The following is a 24,802-nucleotide window of genomic DNA, read 5'->3' on the forward strand; positions in this document are numbered from 1 at the left end:
ATGACTACAAAAATATCAATCCACCATGGTTACAAAATGCAATTAAAACGCCTCAAATGTGGAAATTTTACTTTTGATCGTATTTGAAAATCGATGCGATACTTGTATTTTTGAAGATGAGACGGTTGCCAGTAAGCGGAGATACACTGTGACTTCCAACTTGCATGGCGTAACGAGATCCAATGGAAATTATTAATTTAATTCGGATTACCATTTCAAAATTAACGCTATACCAGTAGGTGGATATGAGTTGTAATCACACACACAATGACAAATTAATGCATAGACTAAGTAACATTTTGGATTCTTAGAGTAGAATGTTTATACCCAAGGCTCAAAAAACAGCACCAACAATGGCATTCGTGGTAAACCACCTACTTTCATTACATTAACATCTCGCAAAATATAACTGTAAATGAAATGCGAGCTTGACTTCCTATTTATATACCACACATTTCGTTCAAGCAGACTTAGCTTATAACATGTGTATAACTTTGCAAGGTCAAATCACAAAATTCCCAAAATGGAAACAATTACTGAAGCTCCTGTTGTACCGTGTCCTTGGGAGCATCACAAGTGGTGCAATTTAATGTGCCGCCGTGTGAACAAAATCGTTTTCACATTAAACCTCTAACGCAGTAACGCATTGCTTTATGAAGTGATTGATCACAAAAAAATGTATGTTTGATCGTCCCCATTCTTTCCTCAATGTATTCTATTATTTTACATATTTGTGGCAATGGTTGGAAATGTTGTGCTGTTGTGCTCAAGGCACATAAATAGAAGGAATATTCTCGAATCTAACTAGATTTTGATATGGCATTTAGTTGCATTGGGTAAATAACACTTATATCGAGATGAAAATAGAGCCTTATCATATTTGAAACTATTAATTAACTCTTTAAGAAGATGTGCCTAAAACATTCACATGTTGTGGGGCAAAACTTGAGCTTTCCTTTTCATTTTCACACCATCTGCTTATCAATATCCTTGAGAAAATTGCAGGGATGTGAAGTGTCCTCCAATGGATGCGGAGTGTGTCATTTGCACCTGTTACTAGTTACTAGTGAATACGCACTTATTAAGTCCAGGGACGATCCAGTTAAAACGTTTGCAAAGACTTTTACAGGCCAAGAAGACAATTTAAATAAGTGCTTTTTTGTAAATTAATGTAAATCAAGGACCACAATAATTATTAATTTGGAGCAACCAATGCAAACTTCATGAATCTTAAATAACACAGGAAATATAAAAAATAAAAGTATGGTAGTAAGTAGAGGTGTGATTTCCATATCTTTAACACTGATGGACATTGCATAATGTATCCTCGTGTTATGAAAATGTTCTACATTATAACCTATTCTTTTCTCCATCAATTAGATAAACGTTTAGGGAACACACCAACACACAAATTTTGAAAGAACACAATGGTCAGTCTGCTGTGATTTATTTTATTAATACATTTGCAAAATTGTAAGCAGTTAAATGTACACCTCCATGCAGCAGGGCATTGACAGATATCTGTACATATATATTGCTTGTGAAAATGTACATGAATAACATTATTTCAGCAAAATTAAACATGCTGTAAAATGATCATCTGCATTTCTTTATAAAGTGCATAATTGCATTAAAAAATTGCATTATTAAAAATTCACAATTTTTAAAAAGAACAATTACTCAGTAGCAGAGCAATCAATTGTGATGGTGAATCTTGGTTGGTTTTTTTTATCTCTGCAAGTTCAAACCCATGCTGCAACGCCGTGATTTTCTTTGATGAGCCACATACTGTCAATCACCTTGCCACTCTATAAACAAGAACAATGGCGAACAATTAATTAAAAGCCTCTTTGCCATCATCATGAAAAATGTCATTCTAATGTAATCACGTGGCCAGACCGTGCAGCACAGGAACTAAATGAAAATCATTGCACTGCAATCAATAATATAATTGCCTCTCCACTAGTTGCTTAAAAATGCTTCTGATACTATGTGCATGGAGTATCATGCGTCGCTGCAGAGAATGTAACATAAATAAGCAGATATAATTCCTTCTTCATGGGACCTCATTTTCCATTATCAAAACATAAGAATAGGTTTAACCCTTTCTGGCAATAATACAGGTGTTAAGATGTTAAAACACCAAACTGAAACCTTTTTCAAGGAATCATGTGAACATGTAAACAAATAAAACATACTCTGATATTATATGCATTGTCTTTGAAACTGATTGGTCCACACCAGAGACAGCTTTCTTTAGACCCTCGTCTCAAACAGTGTCAGACCAGAGGATGCCGAAAGGCGAACAGCACAAAGACAACGCCACTATCACGACATTGAGAGCTCGGGGCGAGCAGCTACATCATGGGACCTCCCTTGCCATTATCAAAATATGAGAATAGGTCTGCATTTAAATTTTGATTTAAAGCTTTCGTGACTGCAGTAATTCATATTCTTAGTTTTTTCGGTAAAGTCACGTTGAAGAAAAACAACAAAATAACAAAATATATATATATATTTTGAATAGGTCTGCATGTTCACCACAAGTATATGTGCTTAATGCAGACAGGATTACTTGCAAAAGGTTTCAGTTTGGTGCTTTAACATCTTAACACAACTTATTTAATTCCCTCTCCCCAGATGCATCTCTCTGCATAAAAACGAACTTATGTTTCCACATCCAATTGGCTGAACTGCCTTCTGGGAGTGCATATCTCAGCGGCAAGACCTTTTTTCTGAAAATAAGATTTGAAAAACTTAAGATTTGCTTCATGTAGACAGACAAATATGGGAAGAAGGCATTATGCCATCTTATTTATTTTGTTACTGACAATCTCCATAACAATGCTTAATTATTATTTATAATATAGTTTTGACTTAACTCGGGATCCATTTCTAACAGAAAGGATCATGGCCTTTAAACACCGGGCAGTTCACCATCATTGGTTGTATGTTTAATGTTGAAGTTCTTTTGCACCGTAGGTAGCCAAGTGTGCTAGTTGGAGGTGCAGTTGAAGCAAGCCTGGCTGCTGATGAGACATTCAATGCTGAAACTAGTCCAGAGTTTGTTCGTATCAAACCAATGCTGATGAAAAGATGGAAACCATATTTTTCCTTTAATGTAGGAGCTAAATATGGGAGAGAGGCATTTTGTCTCCAATTGTTTATTTAAATAATACAATCATTTGGAAATGTGTTAACTGTAGCTATTGAAGGATGGTTAAATTAATGAGATGAATAATAATTTAAACCTTTGTCGATCGACTGTAGGATGAAGGCTTTCCAATACCATGTCGATCATGGAGGGTATTTCACCATACTTTACCACACTGGGAAATGCAGGTTAGTGAGGAGGGGGCCCATTGCTGGTACAGATATTAATTGCGAATGATCTTGGCCATGCATAAGAATAAAATTAAGGTTGGAGGGTTCATAGCACACATAATTAGAACTATTCCCTCCACCTTGGATTTGTTAGTCATTGATACATTTACAAAGAGTGAAATATGCCATGAAGAGGTGCATATTTCATGTCATCTGCTCAGTTTTTTGTGAATACACTACATCACTATAGCTTTCTCATGAAAGGATGTATTAAAGACTGTTCCAATGTATGCAAATGGTTCAATAATGTCAGATGGGCAATTTATACATTTCAACATTTGTTAAAAACATTTTTCGTTATGCGGCACCCTGCACACATTTTGTAATGGTCAATTATTAGTACTGTTTGTCCGACCTATAATTACAATGTGCAAACCAATCAAAGCTTGCAGATTGCAAAAGATGCACAAATGTTGTTGCACTGCTTATCTTGTACTTTGGCAAAAGCTTTTAGGATAATTACGGCATTTGAAAAAAATAATATTGCCCCCTCTTTCAGGCCATGCTTTCACGCTCCTAATTATTAAGCTTTTCAACTAAATAATGATTTCTGTTACGGCATTTCATGCTGAACGTGAGATTCCTACCTGGTCATCGGAGACCTGCTCCAGGTATACATGGCTGCCATTCTGGATCTTCAAACGTGTGTATCCGTAATCAGAGCTCCTGAAAGCACTCCAGTCTCTAGCATGAGGAACGAATGGATCAACCCTCTCTCTGCATCCCTGTTGAGTGCACACAAATCAACAGGAGTCAAGGCATCCTTTTACCCGTTTATATCGATGTTTAAAATTAAAGCATGTCGTGGTATAATTACACACTATCCAATTTGTACAGATTGAAATTAACACCAACCCTCTGTCATGTACCCTTGATAAACATTTTCCCTATCATTTAATCCCATGCTGCTGGTACCAGTACATTGCTGATTAAAAAAAATGAATCTATCCAAACCAGGCGACAGCAATTTGATATAAAGGATAACAAGTGTTGATGAATGATATAATCTATACAATGCCTATGATGCAATTACCTGGAATGCACCCAATCTCATCAGAGTTTGACAGCTAAGCAAGATTCATCCTAGATAGTACAATTCTTGGATGGGTAACCGCCATGTAAGCCATGTTGTTATATGATCCTTATGGCGGCACCCCGGGGTACCAAATAATACAAAATGGCCGAGGCAATTAAATATGTATTTCTGGGACACTTTGTTTCCAGGGGTGTTACTTCACTCCGCGACTGGGTTACCAATCAATCCGAAATCAGTGCCACACTCCGCGATGTCGAAACGCAGCGAGGATGATTGTGCTGAAACCCTGAACGCTCGTGTGCACCATTGTGCACTGTGTACAGCTCGTCGAGATGAGCCAATTGCCGCATCGCCGACCATCAACAGACGAAAAATTACTGCATCACGGACATTATGCGAGAGCCGGGATACTATGGTACCCCGGGGTACCGCCATAAGGTCCATATGTCACAGTGAGATTTTACAACGTGGTGGTAAGCAGATGGCAGTGCAGCAAAATCCATTGTTGAACTGTACTTCTATTCCCCCACATTTATGCTTCTATTCCCCTGCACTCATCCAAATTTACCCGCCTATTAAAGTTAATGTTAAAATTACCCTCGTGACCTGGATTTATAAAAGCGCTGTAACACCTGCAGGTGCAATAATAAACAATGCAACTCTTTAAAGGCAGTATTAATAAATGAGCAAATCGCTGAAGAGCTACGTACCGCAGAGCCTGTGATGATGTGTACAGGCCCTTTGGGGTTCACGTACGGAAATTCTCTGCTGCCGTTGAGAACCTTGGCAAACAATTAAGAAATGTGTAGTTAAACATTGGCACATTTTCATTTCCAATTTTGCACTTTGTTAATAATTCCCCCGAGTTGCAAACAGCTCGGTAATCACATTTTTCAACATACCTTATGTGCATTACATTACACACATTGTTTTTCTGGAAAAATAGCAAAACTTAATTGAAGGTGGGGGGGTCTCCTCTCCAGGACACTGACCATTTGCATAATGACAAAAAAACATCAGTTACAGGGTTCAATGAAGGTGTCCTAATTAAAGTCATTCATTAAACACAGTTGCACTCCAAGGGCTTTGATGTGCCGGGTTAATAGGCAACTTGAGATGCAATCACTGGATATCACCCACGTTACAATCATCAGGTGAGACAGACCCCATAAGTCTTCAAAGGATGGTTTTCACCAGCTGCCTGGTAATGTTACTGTCAATCACGAAAAAGCGGTTTCTGCTCTAAGCTCTAGAAATGTGTTAACAAAGTAAAATACATTGCTACATAACTGTCCTAGTAATATCAGTCAACAAACTTTAATCAGAGCTCCGTGGAATGACAATTTTGATGAAAATTATATTTATTGTAATATTCGAAGGATTTAGACGTTTACAGTAATAACTTGTGTTGAATTTCACCGCCGGGGATTGATGCTGGTTTTATATTTGCAATTGAAATAAACTCCAATATAGAAACGAAAGTTTTTTCCTCTTACCTTGTAGTCATAGATTGGCCACAGCCTCTCATAAGAATGCTCATGAGCCCAAAACTCAATATCGACACCTTCATGTGCATACAATAGGAGCAACAAGTAAACAGACGCATTAGTCAACAGCCGCCCTTCCAAAACAGACCATCTAGAAATATATACCATTTGTGTCTAATAATTACTCAAACAGTGAGGCTGCATCTCCAGCTAAAAAAAAACAATCAACAGGCAAAGTGAATATTAACCAAAGTGACCAAGACATAACTAGATTTCCTGGGACTCATTTAAAAAAAAATTCCAATTATTAATACGCTGCCTATGACCGAATCACCAAGAATGAACTTGATCTTGCCAGATCTCAGAAGCAAAGCAAGGTTGAGCATGGATCGTCTCCATGGATGATCAATGCGCACAAGCAGGTTGACATCGGGCTGCAGGGTTGCGTGGTGAGCAGCAGAGGGCAGTGCAGCATAACGAATTGTACTGCACAGGCATACCTCTTATAGCGCTGCCTCTTATAACGCCGTTTCCTTATAACGCTCTTTGTCCTGGAGGAAAATTCCTGTCTGGATTAGCCCTTATATGAAAGAAAAGCAGGCATGGCATTACCCGTAAGGGCGTGTCTTTGCCTATACATGGTCTTGTGGAACATGAATCGAGATGTCTATTTGATCGATTCTGCTCAAAATCGAACCAACAACTACATTAGAGTATCGATTCATTGGGGGTTAATCACTGCATCGATTCATTGGCAAGCGATCCATGGATCGAGTAATCTCATTGGTTCGTATCGCTTCCTGCAGAACGTGTGTTTACGGCAGACGGTAATTAATCTTATGGCAAACCCTGACCAAATAACCTGGTGAGTACATAACTTTGTATTTTTTGTCATCATTAATAGTAATGTTATTTATAAAATGCTTTAATACATTTCGAATGTGTACAGTATCATTATTAAGGCTATTACCGCTGTCAGTAACGCTTCTCCATTGGAATCATGTTATAATGACTTCCTATAGCGCTGTTTCGTAGAGTGCTCCGTTTATCAAGAACGCATCCTGAGCGCTATAAGAGGTATGCCTGTATTTAAAACATGCACATATATGCTACCCACCTTCACCACCCCACACTGAACCACGTGGTGAAATAGGGTCATACATCGCCCATAACCCGCATGGTGTTGGGGAGGCCCTCATACAACAGTGGATGGAAACAAGGACTGTACCATGTATCATGAGTTACAAATTGTATTTCCAAGTGACATCCATAAATGAAACAAACACTTATATCGCAAGTCAGTCATTCATTGTGTGTTTTTGTCTTACCATATATGAAGAAAAGTTTCTCCAAGCCAGGCATCACTCCTGAGCTCGAGTTGAATCCCGTTCGGACCTATGAATTTAATACCAGACCATATGATTGTGTTTTATCGATGTCTGTCTTTTAACAGGAAAAAATATGAATATTTCACACAAAAGGATATTCTTTTTAAAAAAAAATTTACGACAACAGACTTTTCGAAATATTATATTCAATTCTCACCCGGCTGTTGAATGACTTGCAGTCATCGGTATCATTGTTGGAGCAGTACATGGGCCGATGTCCAATTGTGATAATCCAAGGAGTCTGTTTTTTGTTCTCTGGCAAGCTGGCCTCCTGGTTATTAAAACACATTGAAGATTATTCAAGACCCATAGCTATATGTGTGCACAATTGCTACATTTCTATCTGGTGGGAGATTCACTGAAATACACAACCTATGCATCAATAAACTCTTGTTTTAATCAGAAGACTGTTTTTGAGTGGCCGGAGGCCTTCCCATAGCAATGTCATTAAATTTATATTAATTTTTTTTATTGGGTGCAATTGTGAACAACAGACATAACAGACATTAGTACATCTAATCGGTATGATAATTGGTTCACTGCAGCTCAAAGTCTCGTGATGAAGTTAGGAGATGTCCATGTGCTCAGCATTTGAAGGCCCCAAGACCAGAATCGGTGATTTTGCCGACAAAGGCAGTTCCTTATCTGGACAGCAGTGAAGTAAGCTTCTGTCCAGGGAACATGTTCTGGAAACTGGGGGGGGTAAAGGTGTGGCTTGGATCTGACTGTGTACATAGAAAACATTTCCTACATCCAGCTTGCTCACATGGTTGCTTAGACTCTAAAATGAAAATGTTTGTTCCCTATGATCAGTTACAAATAAATGCGAGTGTAATGGTAGGCGAATGGCTCTGTAATTATTCGTATGAGTATGAACTCCATTTTAGAAAGCACGATAGACGCATCATTCCATTTAATTTGTGAAAACGAGTACACAGGTTCCATCATTTAGCTTCATAGCTAGTCCTGACTCTTTAATGACTATATAATTTTTAAAATCACATACCACAGGTGAAAAACCACTTCCCACGTGAAGATGATGATAATGTTCTAGATGTCACACCTGCAAAAGAAACCGTGGCTCTACACAGTATGAAAATAAGGGAAAGCTCCCAGGTCATATGGAATAAGCCACTCTTTTTATTTACAGTTCTATAAAATGTGCACAATGTTCCCATAACCTATATCGGTTTTTTTTCCCAACAACCTATAGTTTCTGTCACAAATCAACACAGATTTTGATTTAAAGCTTTCGTGACTGCAGGGATTCATATTCTTGGTTCTTTCGGTAAAGTCACGTAGAAGGAAAACAATAAAATAATAAAAATATAAAACAATAAAATTCTCACGACGTTTTGACTGCAACACAAGCAATCATCATCACCTGATGATTGCCTGATGATGATTGCTGATGATGATTGCTTGTGTTGCAGTCATCACCTGATGATGATTGCTTGTGTTGCAGTCGAAACGTCGTGAGAATTTTATTGTTTTATATTTTTATTATTTTATTGTTTCCCTTCTACGTGACTTTACCGAAAGAACCAAGAATATAAATCAACACAGCTTGGAATCAAGAGATAAACAGGAAAAGAACAGCCACTTCCAGGTGTTTTGTTTGAAATGTGAAGCGTTAACCAAATAAATCTGGATGAAAGAGCAATTGACATTGAGCATTTTGGCCACAGCAGGCAAGTGCACCATGGAAAACACTTGCTGAGGCACTTAACAATGCGAAATATTAAAGGTTATTGAATGAATGGCACTTTAATTTAATGACTGCTCTCTCGTTCATCGATCAGAGCTAGATATTGATTTAAAAGGAACGTTGCACAGTCAAAACATACAAATACAATTGCTTAATTGAACCTTTGATCCCTCAGTTAATATCCCACATCCTAACAAAACAATTTTGAAATGCTAAAATGTAATAGGGAGTGTTAATTGGTGCATATCTTCGACATCATAACCAATTAGCTTAATTAACATCACCGTAATGCAAGCTTCCCCTGAGTCACATCAACACTGTACAAATCCAATCGAGTCTACGACTGCGTAAAAAAATACCTTTGCAACAAAAAAATGCCACCGAATATGCATGACAAAAAAACAAGTCAAGGTGATCCTATTATTTCAAAAATGAAGCGATAGTAGGGCATAATCAAGTTCAAAGCTATGTAATTACCTCTAGATCCTTCTTGAGCCACTCGTATTGCTTAAGCAGAAGGTCCAGGCCATAGTCTGTATAATAATACACCTCTGTGCTGATGGAGATGATGTGTGCAGGACCAATGTTCCAGCTGTCCAAAAGAATGGAGTAATACATTATTGCTGGTTTAAGACATGGCTGAACACGTATTGCTCAAAGTGTTAAATACTTTTTCACAACCTTGTTAAAACATAAATGTGTTATTGAATCATGTTGTCAACACCTTACTCGAAATTATATGTTACGGTAACTATGTCTCAAACGATGTTTTTCAAGATTAAACCCTTATGAAATGTATGAAAGAAGTGGTAGTGAGCATGGCACAATTGTAGTGACAGTCATTAGTAATCTAAGATGGTGAATTCTTTCATCATGTATCTTCTCATGCGCATTTGAATACCATTGTAGTTCATCACCAATGTGATGTCATGAACTATAGAACTATAGAAAATCAAGGAAATTATTGAACTTAACAAGGATGAAAGAAGGGTTAAAGGCACATGTTATGTAAAAGTCACCGAACAAAAATAAAAGTGCTGGAGGGATTTAACAGAAAATACAGGGTATGTATATCTGGGTAACTACCAAAGGTGGAATTGGTTCAGAATGGTGACGTAAAAAGGTGAGTATTAAAGAGGATTGAGTGCTTAAAAAAAACATTAATCATAAAAAGCAATATTTAAATGTACCCAAAAAAGATATATTTAAATAAGTGAACGTGACTATGAAATACGCATCAGAAACCCAGAAATGCTGTGTTCATCATGCCGCACGCTGATTGATGTGGCAATGCCATTCAATTACAAGTGGTATCTACATTATTATAATTTGTGGCTGAAACTTGCAGAATTGCTTTCACAATTTTACAGAATTGCTCTTTTATTTTCCACTCTTTTATTTTTATACAAACAATTGTTGCCTATTATTTAAATGGTACAAAAAAAATCACAAAACCATTCCAATATATTTTACATAAATAGAACGTACACGAATTAGTGTCTGGGCTTACTGTTTGGGCACATATGGGAGGGGGATTGTCTGTATCTCGACTAAGGTCGAATTAAAATTATGGAAAAGTCAACCTTTGTTAACTGCAATCAATCTCAAGTCACTGAAATAGGTGTCCTGTCCAACAAATCATATGCCCTTGTGATGACTAGCATTTTCAGATTATTTTGCGACAAAGGGAAATGTCTATGACTGCAATTTCTCACCTGTACCAGAGGCCTTCTGTGTTTCCAGGCATGGAAAACCGATTTCTGTAATTTGAAAAATTGCTGTAAGGCAATAGGAAACAGTTTAAAAGTCAGAAATTTAATGATAACAAAAAAGTTATTAACAATACAGGATCTTTAACATGAAAAGACAGCCAAGTCTCCAGGTAAAATAATTACAAATGTATTATGTGACATATGTTTATACAAATGTATCATGGTTATAAACATTGTTCACAGTTCTAACAATGACTTGAGTACGCCTAGTCATGTGAGGACACAATAAACTATTGGTTTTAGATGTGATAGTAACATCCCATAAAAGGCATTACACTATGTATTGTTTTATATGAACATGCGAATTAAAAAAATAGCACTAAGTTCAGGCATTATTTAATTCTGAACGGATCAAAACGGCAAGCTGCTGGTGTGAATGCGTTTCCGTCAGGTAAAATAAGTTATTGAATTTTCAAGCATGCATTTAAAGCAGCGTACCATACAACCTTGCTATCACGTTCCTGTTTCTCAGTTATATCTGCACTTATCAATTCAGGTAGGTATCACATCCACATTGATATAATGTAACATTTTCCTGCAACAATCATCCCCATGTTTTTCACAAGTATTGTTAAGAATTCTCTAGTCAAACCATTTTGAATACTTTTCTACCTTTTTCTTATGTTGGGGAATTTCAAAAACCATGATGCATGCTCTTATGTGGCATGTGCTCCGCATTAGTTAAGGTCATATTGACACATTGCTGCTCTCAATGCATCTCTGTGCAGTGCACCCACTGATTTTGGGCCGAAACTCCATGTATTTCCATGATGTGTCCCCTGCTTCTCTCAATCAAAACATCTACAGTGTGAAGTCTCCACTTCTCTCGTTTCACACATCCCCACACTCCGCATGTCTTCACTTCTGTCCATATGGCCCAGCACTAAATAATAATGTGGCTGCTACGCCGTGGTCGTTATAATGCATCATTAGTGACCGTCGAGCCAAGTGGAGTGGGTGATGTGTGGAGAACCAGCATAGGCGCGGAGTGATTGAAGCAGAGACAGAGATTTATGGAGAAAACCAGAGAGAGAAAGTATAGAGCTGGATGGATGGAGCATTGAGAGACAAGACACATAAGTGACAGAAGCTGAAAGTGCATGGCAGAGATATGGACTAAGAACGAATATTGAAAGAGAGTTATACAGCATTAGAAAGGTAGTGGAAGCAAGAAAGGGAAGCAGATTAAGAACACAGCATCAAATATGCACTTTCTATGGAAGAAACTAGCAGTCCACAATTCAATGTTTTTTTATGGCCCCCTAGAAATCAAGTGAGGTTTCACTGTAGTACTATGAGATTTAATTACAGGATTAGAGGTGTGCATCATGGCCCGGTCACTTAGGTGGGAACCTAGTTCACAAACCACAATGCAATTACTCATTTTGTCTGCATCACAACAATATTCAGGGCTCCGTGAGAAACAATGTTCATTAATAATGTTACATGCTGCAAAAGACCAGATTGGTTAACCTTACTATGCATTCTCGTGATTTCCAGGACATGTCATGTAGGGTACATAGGCCGCGATGGATTCAATCTGTCTCATAAATTCATCTCCAATCCTGGCATTGTCCTGAAATAAGATACAAATGAATCCAGTCAACAGGACAATAATAGCTGTGGATGTTGAGATTTCCAAGATAAATAAACAAATACATGGGCAAAAAAGAAAGTTTAAGCATGGTCAATCATACATATCTCCCTACCTCATCCATATCGTAAGCAAAATCACCTAAAAAGCACAAAGAAAAAACAAAAAATAACAATTACATGTTTACAATAAAAAATTACTTTCATAAAACAGGCAAGATAAAGAATGCCAATGTCGCAGTGTCTTGTAATTTGCACTTCAGGTATCCCTTAGAAACGTTCGTTTTATAACATTTTGCGTTTCAGCACTTGACAAATTAAGGACACTTTTTCTATTAACGAAATCGAATTTATGCGTGAACGAAATTTCACATGGCACGCGCCATGAGGTCAAACATTAAGGACCCGGGAGGCTTTGTCATCCATCTGCGTCAGCATCACGGTATCCCTACAGTGCAACAATAATGGCTCCACATCACCTTTCCAAAATGCAGATCTTTTGGTGAGTTCCCTGGAAAGGTTAATAATTTTAGTTTTAAATTGATTATGATTCAATCAATGTCATATTTGTTGTTTATTATTAGTTTTGCATTGTGAAGAGTGACAAGAGTTAGCGTGACTTTCTGAAACACGTCCCTAATTTTTAGTATTAAATTAGTGGAAAATACCATTCCGATTTACGACATTTAGTTTTACTCATCTTTTTTGGAGAACGCAATATGGACCTCTCTTCAGTATATGAATACAATACAGCAAAATAAATTGTCACGTATCTTTATCATATATTCAGAAAGGTAACCAACATTACATTCAGATAAGCATTTTCCAGAATATACTGATTTGTTGAAGATTTTACTATTTGAAAAGTATTATATTTATGCATATTTTTATTGACAAAACCTACTCTGTGTCTTACAGCAGAATATTCCAATTTATTTTGGATAAACTACAAGGATGACATTGTAAAGATATTCCACATTGAAAATATTTTATTAACACAGAAATTACAGTACTATATTTAACTATTTATAAGTAAGACAAAATGTTACAAAGACCATACATTGACTTCCCCCTTTATTTAAGCTGCCAATTTGAGCCCCAAAAAACCCATGCATATTAAAGTGTAAATAATTGAAGAATAAGACACGTGAAGAAATGAGTGGCTGCATGCATTAATAAAAAGCATATAAAGTAAATAAATAATTAACCACTTTTTACAACTCAGTAACTCCTTACCGACGTGCAGTATGGCGTCATACATGCCCATCTGAGTCTCCTTCTGCAGGCGAGCTAGGGATTGTGGGTTCTCGTTACCCATGTCTCCAAAGACAGCAAGTTGGGGACTCCAGTCAGACCCCTCCCGCATGGCCGAAAAAAAGAACATGTCACTCCAGCCATCTGTGCTCCCACAGTGGTAGACTGTCACACACAAAACACAAAACCATTGCTATCAGTATGTATGTTGAACTTCTTTCGCACCGTACGTAGCCAACCGTGCTAATCGGAGGTGTGGGGGAAGGTAGGTGCTGAGCATAGGAATTCATATTGATCCGTGATTTAGACAGCATTAGAAAGGTAGGGGAAATGTACATTTTGAATATTTAACATGTTGAGTTATGTGGTGAACAAACCATATTGTGCTCCAGGATCCAGCTCTTTGATGAGGACCCGGTGGATGTACATGAAACGCTTCTCAACTCCCCCATCTGTAAAAATAGTGCTGCTTCCAATGGCCTTCAACCCAAAGAGCTTGGATCCAAAGCGCGAATACTCAATGATCGAGTCCGTTTTATTGGTCGTCACCCATGTCACCATGATGGAACGTGGGTTCCCTGTGAAGAAAATAACAGCCTTATTTTTTAATATACCTTAAGATGTGTAATATAATTTGACCTTAAATGGTGGCAAATTAAATATAAAATTAAATATTTACAACTATATGTAACATAAGACATGCATTTTACTCATTGTGTATATTCACTATGGTTTCATAATGGTGTTACACATAATTGTTGGCTACATACGGTGCTAAAGAAGTTCAACATACATATTCTACTGTACTTATATTTTTGTTGCAAACTGACACTTACCTGTAAATAATCTGGCCTTAAAAACTGTGTGACAATTGTGTCTGCTTTACCTCCAAGTGGTTCTATAGCTTGCAAGAACATTAACCGAGCCGTGTTTTCTGTCACGTACCAGTAAAAGACAAGTGCATTTGTTCTGGCTGGAATCCGATAGGATGGCCCCCTTTGCTGATCACAGCCAGCATCATCAGCAGCGCACTGCATGTCCACATTGTTCCAGCCATTTTCTTTCTCTCACCAGTTCCTCGTTGTGCCAGAAACTGACTTTAAATGTGCTAGATCTTAAGGAGGGATTGACATTTGGATAAAAAGAGGGGCACATAAACATGTAATGAACGTTAGTGTTGAGAGTGGCTTATACAAAAGAATGACTGATGAAGTGCGGAGTCTTCAATTGTTTAACAGCATCATGTTTGCAACTGGTATAACAATCCAAACATGTGACTTAACACTTGCATACAATGCATATTAACAATTCACCTCATCATGTGATGTGCCTCTCCACTGGCAATATCATATTTCACTTTCCCTTCTCAATTGTAGAGGGTAAATTATATCCAAGATTTTTTTTACGATTCAGTTAGATAATTATAATTCAGATAAATTCCACTGGAAAACCTAGATGGCAGGAAAGTGAGTAAAATAATTAGTCGGGATGTAAAATCCTGATCAGGGTTAACTGATCATAAAAATTCCTGCTTTTTATTTGATGAAATGACTTATCACTTTGACAGGTCAAATAGTTGGTGCGTTAAAAGTACAAAGGGACCGTCATTAAAAAAAACATTGCCTTTCCATTGGAAATATCAAATTAAGATGTTCCTATCCAATTGTAAGGGGTCAATTATTTCTTCACAATTAAATGCTCTATTCTGTAATATAATTGTAATGCACTAGCATTACAAGGTCGGTATAACCTAAATGGCGGGAAAGTGAGTAAATGATTGCAAAGTCGAGAAGTGAAATGCCGGTAAAGGGTAAGTGATCAGCGAATTCCTGTTCTTTGTTTTGGAAAATGACAGCATCACTTGACAGGTCACATGGCTGGTGCAGTAAAGGTACACGGGGTCCTATCATGAAAACATTGGACGTCTCGTGATCCTGTAGTAATCATCTCCGTCACATCGCCGGAGTGGAGGGAATCGCAAAGTGTCACTTGGTGCAGTCACAGCTGTTGGCCCATCGCCACAGGAACGTGCAATGGTTCCGGATAAATAAAAAATTAGCAACAGAGATTGTTGTGTGCTCCGACTCAGAATGTGAAATATAACGTCACTCTAACAGCACAGAAAAGCGTTTTTTTGTGTGTGTGTGAACGACTGATTTCGAGCCAAAGAAACGTGGAACTTCAATCAGGTGCTCTGGAGAGAAAAAATAGATTTTCGTGATACTGGTTTCTTCATTAACTTTTCACCTGACACCACTTGCTGTGTTTAAGAACACGACTGACTGACTCATCGTAATACAATAATGTGGTTATCTCTCCCGACATATTCTGGATAAAAAAAATATATAACACCATCCAGCTCAACAGAGACACAATGGCAACTTAATACATACGTTACAATTACCGATACTATCATGCGATACATTCAAGACAGAAGCAACCTTACAAAATATAGTAGATCCGATCCGATGCCGTGCGACTCGAGCTATCCAGACGCGGGTCGGAGGGTTAATTAGGGGAAAATACTGATAGGTCAAGACCAAGGGCACCGCCACAACGCTCTTGCGATGCCGGTGCAACGAGACGTTCACTTGGGAGCTGATGGTGCCGTAAACAGAGCGCGATATTCACGCGCTTTGGACGTAAACTCACGTCTATTTTCCCTCCCCAATGAATCAAGCTTCAAAACTAGGGTGTCAGAAAAAGCCCGATACACACAATCTACACGCGCAACTATAACGGACTTGTGTGAGCTAGAGTCTAGCGGCTGTAAGACCAACAAAACTCAAATGTTGTCGATTTGCTCTCCAACACACCGGTGTGCTGTTGTACTAGTAATGAATTGGCATGTGATGTGTACGTGACAAACCTTACTAACTGGCTGTGTCGGGTGGTGGTGGGTTTAACGACACATTTTTATTTACACGATCTAACCCCAAAACTCTCTAATATAGATGAAAAAAACAAGCGAACAAACAAGACAGAAACATCACGGCCGAGGCTTTGCTATGAGAGCCACCGAGCGGCTACAAGACATCGCTTCACTTTTCAAGGGAGCGCATGACTGTCAACCCCCTATCAGTGCCTACCTTATTACAGACAAATTGAGATCTTATTGGTCACCCCGTGCCCTTATAAATCTCAACGTTCATCCTACCAAGTCCCATCACAAGGGAGAAACAAAAACAAATAGACAATCACCAGTACTGCACTCACCGCTACACTCCTGTCAATCCCTTATCAGTGCCTAGCTTATTACAGAACAATTCAGACCTTATTGGTCACCACGTGCCCTTATAAATCTCAACGTTCATCCTCCAAAGTCCCAACACAAGCGAGAAACACAAACAAATACGACCGTGCGCCGCGTGGACCTGAAAACCCAACTTCCTCGTACGAGAATGCGGAGTAAACCGTATGGATTGACAGGTATGAGAGCGAGTGAGAACTCTTGTTTTAGTTTCGTTTAAAAAAAGAGTCCACCTCGTTACGCTTTAACCGGCTAAATCCGTGTGGGTCCCAGCCGGAACGTTGCGTAGACGTTACCGCGGTGCAGACGAGGATCGAGCGACAAACCCCCAACCCGAGAAGGCCACCGCTCAGGAAGTCACGTGGACGTTTGTTTACGTACGGAAGCCCGTGCCGCCAAGACAGAACGCGTTTGTAAAATACCGAGCACGGCAGCATTGGCAAATGTTGACACATATATCTGGTGACACAATTGAGGTTGCTACATTTTAGTGATACAATTAGGTTTTTTTTTACATTCGGATGACCAGGAGTTGTAATACGAAACTTACTCCCAATTAATTTAAGCCCCATAAACTGGATACATGACATGTCAGGGCACTGATATTTGTAACGTTTGTGCGGCTCTGTGACCATCATTAACATGCTAATCTTTCGCATCAACATGCTAATCTCTCGCATTAACATGCTAATCTCTCGCATTAACATGCTAATCTCTCGCATTAACATGCGGATCTCTCGCATTAACATGCTGATCTCTCGCATTAACATGCTAATCCTCGCATTAACATGCTAATCCTCGCATTAACATGCTAATCTCCCACATTAACATGCTAATCTCTCACATGAACATGCTAATCTCTCACATTAACACGCTAATCCTCGCATTAACATGCTGATCTCTCGCATTAACATGCTAATCCTCGCATTAACATGCTGATCTCTCGCATTAACATGCTAATCCTCGCATTAACATGCTAATCTCTCACATGAACACGCTAATCTCTCACATTAACATGCCAATCTCACATGAACACGCTAATATCTCACATTAACATAGCCACCTCAGCGCGCTCGCCGTGGAGGCCGCTCACCGATCTGACAATATGCTAATTTTCACCTGGCAGCCCTTTGATTGGAGGAAAACCAACCACCGTCGTGGTTGCTGTCCACCACCTACATTAACATTGGCTGCTGACCTTGGGGCTACGCCCATTTCAAACCTTTATAAACAGTTTGCCTTGAGAAGCTAACCCCCCTTTTCCTGATGACGACCGCTTGTGTTGTGATCGAAATGTCATAGTTTTTTTAGTTATTTTCTTTGAACCTAGCTACATGATTTTACCGAAAGACCGAAAGAATAAAAATACAAAACGTCAGCACAATTATAATTTTATCTGCAATAAAAAAAATTCACCCGATATTTACTGCAGGGAATGTGAAATAGTATAGTCAATAACATACTTTATTATTAAGCAAATACATATCAATGCACTTATAATCCTTTAAAATACTCTTTTAAGTTCAAATGGGCTCATATCTGGCTTGTAAGGAAATTAACTTATATTTGATGCAAAGTCGGGTCTTGAATATTTAGAATACTGTACCTATACACTTAAATGTGAAGTATGCAGTGAAAATATATAATAAACACAATAAAGCATCACATTATGGTTGAAATGTCTTTATTGCCTCAATTCCAAAAATCGAATATAACAATATATTAATTAGGCATTTTTTAAAAAGCTCATAGTAACCTTAATACCAAGTGACAGCGGTGTTTTCAACACAACGAAAACAATAAATGTTCATAAGTGGCTACTAACTGGTGCAAGAGGCAGAGCAGTGACCGAGGTGCACATCTGTTGTCTGTGTGAGCAGTTGCAGAGTTGTCTGCAATTCACGCCGACGCCTTCACTTGTTGTGAGGAAAGGCAATCCACACGAGGCTTCCGACAACCCCCATTGAACCTTAAAACACAAGGGCATCAGAATGTACACCACTTTATCAATAGCTATGTCGGTCAGCATTGAACCGTGATAATCAGACATTAAGTAGAGGAGTGTATTCTTTGGGTCTTTCGGTAAAGTCACGTAGATAGGTACACATTAATACAATAGATATAAAATAAACATCGCTTGGTGTTGTGATCAAAACGTCGTAGTTTTTTGTTGATTTTAAAGCTTTAAGTCAAGATATGAAGTAGCGGGGTAAAAACAATGTTCACTTCTTAGCAGCAGAGTGGAACTCCCCTTATATAGGGGATGGATGTGGATATGGGGCCCATCCTATTATGCACGTTTTTTTCTGCGAATTCTACTCTGATCTGTGCGAAGACGTGCGGTTATAAAAGCAGATAACAAATATAACCAATTTCAGGTTATTCCTGTTATCAGCACATGAGTGTGGATAGCAGGATGAATAACGCAATTCGAAAATGATGCCTCCAGGTCAATTCCGGTCTGGCATGGGTAAAAGGACGAATGTGCCACAACTTATGGTTGCTTTTCCTATCTGTGCAAAGGCATGTATAATAATAATTTTAAAAATGTTCAGATAATAATGTCTGCTGTCTGATTCAAGGACACCAGATAAGAGGGGGTTTTCACTGTTATACATTGGATGATGTAATTTGGTAAAATTAATTTTCTCTCATGAGAAGTTAGTATACATATTTTTAGGTGCTACATTGCAACATATTGATGGTGACTGATTGTAACTACAGTATTGGCAAATTATTTTCTTACCGAAGATGGTTATGCCCATGGTTAACATGTAGAGCAGACGGTCTCCACTTCCTCCCTTCAGGTGCACTGGGTGGTCATTCGCCTGTTGCAAATTACAAGCACACAACCTCAAATACACAACGGAATATTTACAGGCCTAAAGAGAAAGAATGGTTGTGCACGGAGATAATGGCATGCCCAGATTACAATCTATTTGGGGAAACTACGGCACAAGCCTCAATTTTAATGGTGCGTTACTTGCAATTGATCGTAATGTGTTAGGCTGCTCCAAGAATAGTTGGTGGGTGGCGAGGAGAATTGAACATGTCATTGCATGCAGTTGTATCACACATTGCACTGTTCATATTTCAGTGTATATGGACCTGATATAACTTTTGCTTCTCAAGAACTCGGTTGACGTTGCTTCGGGTACTGGTGGAAAACACTCGTCTTCCACACTGCTTTAGTATCTGCAAAGAGAGTGCGCAAATACACACGTATCATACCAAACTGTTAATCATCTAAAGCATCAGCAGCAGCAGCCATGGTAAATCCGCTGCTGGATGACCACCTTACCAAGCGGGTAGGCCAAAGCAAGGGGCATTTAGGTCACGAACCGTCAGATTATGTTAAACGAGCGAATCCAGCTGAACACTCGATGTGGTGGCAGGACAAGAGGAGGAGGAGGAAGAAGATGATGGTCCTGAGATAATTCCACACTTGCACATGAGCTCATTTCGTCACTCCATCTCAGCAGTGGGTAATCCACCCGGACCGCTGAACAGCAAATATATTTAATTGAAAACAGACTCACAATAATTGTGACCATAGTGGTTCAGCGTGAATTGTTTTGGGATTCAACTTTAACATAGGTTGTCCCAGAACCTACGTGGGTTAAATTGTGGTTGAAATTCAAGTACTGTACCCCTAACCCCCTTGGAAGGATGCAAGTACTGACCAAGAATGTTTTTGGCCACGTGCTAATGTTCTAAAATTGGCCTCCGACATTCAAACAAGGTCGGCACGGACCACTAACAACACAAACGAGGCGAGCTATATGCATGGTTGCAAGTTAAAAGTAATGTCACATTTGTATTATGTAGTGTGCGGAGTCAATACACTGCTGGATGAACTCCCCTGAGCCACACACCCCACCGGATACAACTAGACAGCGTCTAGTTGTTTCGTGTGCTAATAATATCGCTGCGACACTGCAATCTTTACGAAAGTTAAAAGCTAACGGTAAACTTCGTGACACCATCATTACCGCCAGCAATGTGCATTTGTGTGCCAGCGTGCAACACAACGAATGATTTTGTACCAACAAATATTTCGCGTACGACTACGCAAATACACCACCCAAAACTAGAACATTAACTACAATTGCACCCTACGTCCGTCACAAAAAAAACATCTAGCGGCACAAACTTTGTTTGTTAAATAAGCGCCGAAGTGAAGTTGCGAGTCACAAGCAAACAATACATACCACGGTGCCTAACATGTTCCCAGATGCTCCCGAAGCCAAACTCGCACGAGAAATGAAAGGGAACAAGCACAACCGATCTGCTTAAGCCGGTGGCACTTGTACTTGCCAGAGCTCTGTGGTTTGTATACGGTGTGTGTGTATATATATTTTCTTTCACTTGGTCTCGTACAAGGTCAAGCGAACGCGCACGTCGTGTGTAAGTGGGTGGAGCACGCATGGCCAATCACCAATTTGTCCTCCACGTGAACATTCAGTTCGGTCACCGCACGGGGGCATCAGTTGTTCACCTCCGATGTTTTGTCAGTGGCGAGAATCCGTGTTCACAGATTTTAAAAAGCACACCGGCCACGCTGGAGCTTGAGTTGATTTTGATTTGTTACGCCCGGTTGTTTTTGCAACGGAGGAAAGCACAGCAAGAGCTCAAACTAAAGACGAAAAATATCCACATTGCAGAGAGTGAGTACTGGGTCCTAAATGATCATAATATGACACAATAAACTAATACATTGCACTGGAAACCCTTATGTCAATCACCACCCTTATAAATACTGCAGCATATGCACATCTACAGCACTTTTGTCAATGCACTGCTGGATGGTGATGGATACAGATATTTTAACAAAATATATGTGGAGAAAAAGGGTAGAGTTGTGTTTACGCTTGTATTTGTAATGCTCCACAACAACGCACGCGTTTGTATAAAATATTACTTTTTTGCATTGAGTAGGGTGGCATTGTTGAGAAGGACTGCTCTTGCCAAAAACATTTGTTAACCTAGCAAACTTTATATGCTTAGCTCTTTCGGTAAAGTCACGTTGAAGGGAAACAATAAAATAATAAAATATATATAAAACAATAACAGCTTTCAATCAAAATCTAGCAAACTTTGTTTAACATGATGTTGCTCTGCTTTATCAAACACTGGTGGATAATAATAGTTTGGAAAACCAAGAGGCAGATGGACTAAAACACATTTGCATTTATATGTGGAGACATCACATTAAGGTCTGCTTATTATATGCTATGAAGAAAGTATTTACCAGGCAGGGAGAGGTGAGGTTTTTTTTTTATGTCTGTAGCATTATTGCTTAGGTGCCAATGGGGGAATTGGTATATTGAATTGTGTTTTTCCTAACTATATTCAAATTTGGCTCGTGGCATCATGGTCATTGTACTGTCGCATCCTAACATGATAATAAACTCTTGCAGTTGGCAGAAGATGTTACAGAACTACTTCGAAAGTCTTTAACCTCACTTGGGGTACCATCAACGTGCCACGCTGGAGAACATGATTTAATCATGGGATCTCGGTGGTCTGACATTAGAGCCACCTGGCAATCTCATGAAAATAAAAACCAACTCGCTACACTTGAGAATCCGGTTTAATCACTCGTGGCTGCCTGGATTCAAACCTTCAATTGCAGGCTCAGTGCTCTGACATGGCATGGTAATAACCACTGTGCCACCTTGGTTATTGCTATGTTATCTACTTAAACAAGTACTGATTGCCACACACAACAAATTCCCCAGGGGCTGCACATGATCAGCCCTGCACCGCTAAATCACTCGCGGACATGTCATCAGTTTTTTAATCTGCGCAGAGCCCAAATTGGTGTTTAGATAGTTATAGCAATCCCCCCACCCTCACTGCCTTGCCAGCCTCGCTAAATTTGTTTTATTCTGCTGTCTCTCAGAGCAACTCATCATAAAGTTATGGAAAAGCCTCAGGAGTGGATGGAGAATGGCGAATTGAATGTAGTCAGACCAATACCCAACTCCAGTACAATTAAAAATGAACAACTGATTTGATTTTATTCAAGTGTTTTTCCTAATTAATTACCCAAAAATCATATATTCATACCCAGTCTACATTTCCCAAAAGAGACAAGAAATGTCTTCATATATATGTATTTCTTAATGTGAAAAAAATATTTTTTAAACAACCCATCAGCTGAATTGATTAAGTAAACAGATACTGAGACCTAGCATCTACATTTCCATTGCTATTGATATTCCCCACAATGGTGCTAATCATGGTTATTTTGTGCTATGTACTTTTTACATTGAAGTCACCGAAGCAGCCAGTTACACATTTATAGGATTGGTCACCCACTCTCAATGTTGCTACACCAGACTCTGCTCGCATCTACAGATTTGGCAGGACAAGTGTTATTATTAGATATGTTTCAAATGTAATTATTACAGTAGTCAAATAATGGTGTTTGCGGTTAGGTAGATAACTAAACAAACATCTAAATACTGTATCCCTTTAATTATAACAATGCTGGGCAATGCTTCTATTTCTGTTTCTCAGCCATGGTGGCAATTCTATATTCCCAGGGCGGGTGCCAGTACATCCATAGCAATGTATTGTATTAAACCAAGGGAGAGCACAAGCTCTCGAGGTTACCCACACTGTGGAGATGGAGCGATTCAATATCCATAACAGAGGTTGTTTGGGTTAGATCGCATAAATATATAAATGTGTCATTAAACCCGCCACCACCCGGTACAGCGACGGCCAGATTTGTGATGAAGCTAGTTGTAATTACTGGCGAAACGTCGAACTCAGATTGTAAATGTTGTGGCTTGGCTCTCCGACACACCGGTGTGCTGTACTAGTGACGAATTGGCATGTTCTGTTTTCGTGACAACCCTGACTATTTGGCTGTGTCGGGTGGTGGCGGGTTTAATGACACATTTATATATTTACGCGATCTAACCCAAAACAACCTCTTATGAATGCTATTTGTCGCGAAAGCCTACGTGTTAAGCGATTACATATGTTCATATGCAAATTGTTAGTTGCATCGATAGACCATGCGAGATGGCAACGCCACTTGGAAGCAATCATTCAGCATGGCTCTCCATGTTTTCAAATATCCACTTATGAGTTGCAGGATTTAATGGGCAATTATAAGTTGCAGGATTTAATGGGCAATCATGTTCAAGAAAAAATATAAAAACTACTCATCATTAGCACTGCTTTATAAATACACTAGCTGTACTACCCCGGCTTCACCTGGGACTTGGATTCACCACACCCGGCCGCCTTTGTCTCCCCAGTGGCGATGTTCACACACCACAACAGTTACTCGTTTGAGGCTGAGTCGACCTGGGGGAGGCCCAGGACCAGTTAAAATAATATTCACCGCTGGTGGCCGTGAGCGGGAATCGAACTCGTGTCGCCGGGTTCATAGCGCAGCGCGCTAACCACTACACTACAATGCGTTACGCTTCCACACAGACACATACAACAACCGCCATTCGCCACTAAGTGGCGGTGACGTCACCACGACGCTTGTGCCAGGCTATGTACACCCTGAGGCCACGTGAAGTGTCGAACGCCCGCTGGCAGGAGGCCACGGGGTAGACCCAGGTGCCACGGGTCGACTGACTGAGATGACTGGCTGATGCACCACCCCCTACTGTGCCAACCTGCTGTGCTTTAGCCACCCGGCGCTCCGCTCGCTGTTCTGAGCGTCGCTCCTCCGCCCTCCGTTGTTGTTGGAGGGCGACTGCCTCCAACTGCCCAGTAGCATCCTTCACGAGCCTCCTCCACAGAGGCCGATCTTGACACCGCTGGTACTAGTCATCGGCAAGTCCACTCAGCTCCACGTCCTCCTGTACCACATCACTCCATCTCTTCTCTAGCCCGTGCCGCGCCCGCTTAGCCCCCTCGATCCGGCCAAACAAAAGCTGTTTCGGCATGCGGTGGC

The 24,802-nt window shown here is 39.5% G+C and overlaps 2 protein-coding genes across 6 annotated transcripts; both read right to left on the reverse strand.

Moving 5' to 3' along the window:
• Window positions 1-1,431: 1,431 nt before the first annotated feature.
• ACP7 (acid phosphatase 7, tartrate resistant (putative)) lies at window positions 1,432-17,293 on the reverse strand. Of its 5 annotated transcripts, none has more exons than XM_032955830.2 (14): window positions 17,169-17,292; window positions 14,568-14,736; window positions 14,000-14,200; window positions 13,605-13,787; window positions 12,485-12,510; window positions 12,254-12,351; window positions 10,719-10,781; window positions 9,481-9,595; window positions 7,453-7,566; window positions 7,236-7,302; window positions 5,917-5,984; window positions 5,131-5,202; window positions 3,972-4,109; window positions 1,432-1,808 (listed from the first exon to the last, which is right to left on the reverse strand). In XM_032955830.2, the coding sequence occupies exons 2-14, from the start codon at window positions 14,677-14,679 to the stop codon at window positions 1,743-1,745; spliced, it is 1,323 nt and encodes a 440-aa protein (XP_032811721.1). In that variant the 5' UTR covers window positions 14,680-14,736; window positions 17,169-17,292; the 3' UTR covers window positions 1,432-1,742. The 5 variants fall into 5 exon arrangements, with proteins under 5 accessions (XP_032811721.1, XP_032811725.1, XP_032811723.1 ...); XM_032955834.2 differs by having other exon boundaries at window positions 14,459-14,736; XM_032955832.2 differs by having other exon boundaries at window positions 17,106-17,236.
• Window positions 17,294-18,539: 1,246 nt separating this feature from the next.
• On the reverse strand, window positions 18,540-21,281 carry LOC116943192 (cytochrome c oxidase subunit 7A1, mitochondrial-like). The gene is made up of 4 exons (XM_032955829.2): window positions 21,084-21,281; window positions 19,981-20,067; window positions 19,619-19,700; window positions 18,540-18,841 (listed from the first exon to the last, which is right to left on the reverse strand). Exons 1-4 carry the CDS (start codon window positions 21,096-21,098, stop codon window positions 18,786-18,788), a joined length of 240 nt encoding a protein of 79 aa, XP_032811720.1. The 5' UTR covers window positions 21,099-21,281; the 3' UTR covers window positions 18,540-18,785.
• Window positions 21,282-24,802: the final 3,521 nt, after the last annotated feature.

The sequence above is a fragment of the Petromyzon marinus genome, chromosome 17 (assembly GCF_048934315.1).
Source record: "Petromyzon marinus isolate PM22_M1 ecotype Great Lakes invasive population chromosome 17, UKy_Petmar_22M1.pri1.0, whole genome shotgun sequence".
Classification (NCBI taxonomy): Eukaryota; Metazoa; Chordata; class Hyperoartia; order Petromyzontiformes; family Petromyzontidae; genus Petromyzon; species Petromyzon marinus.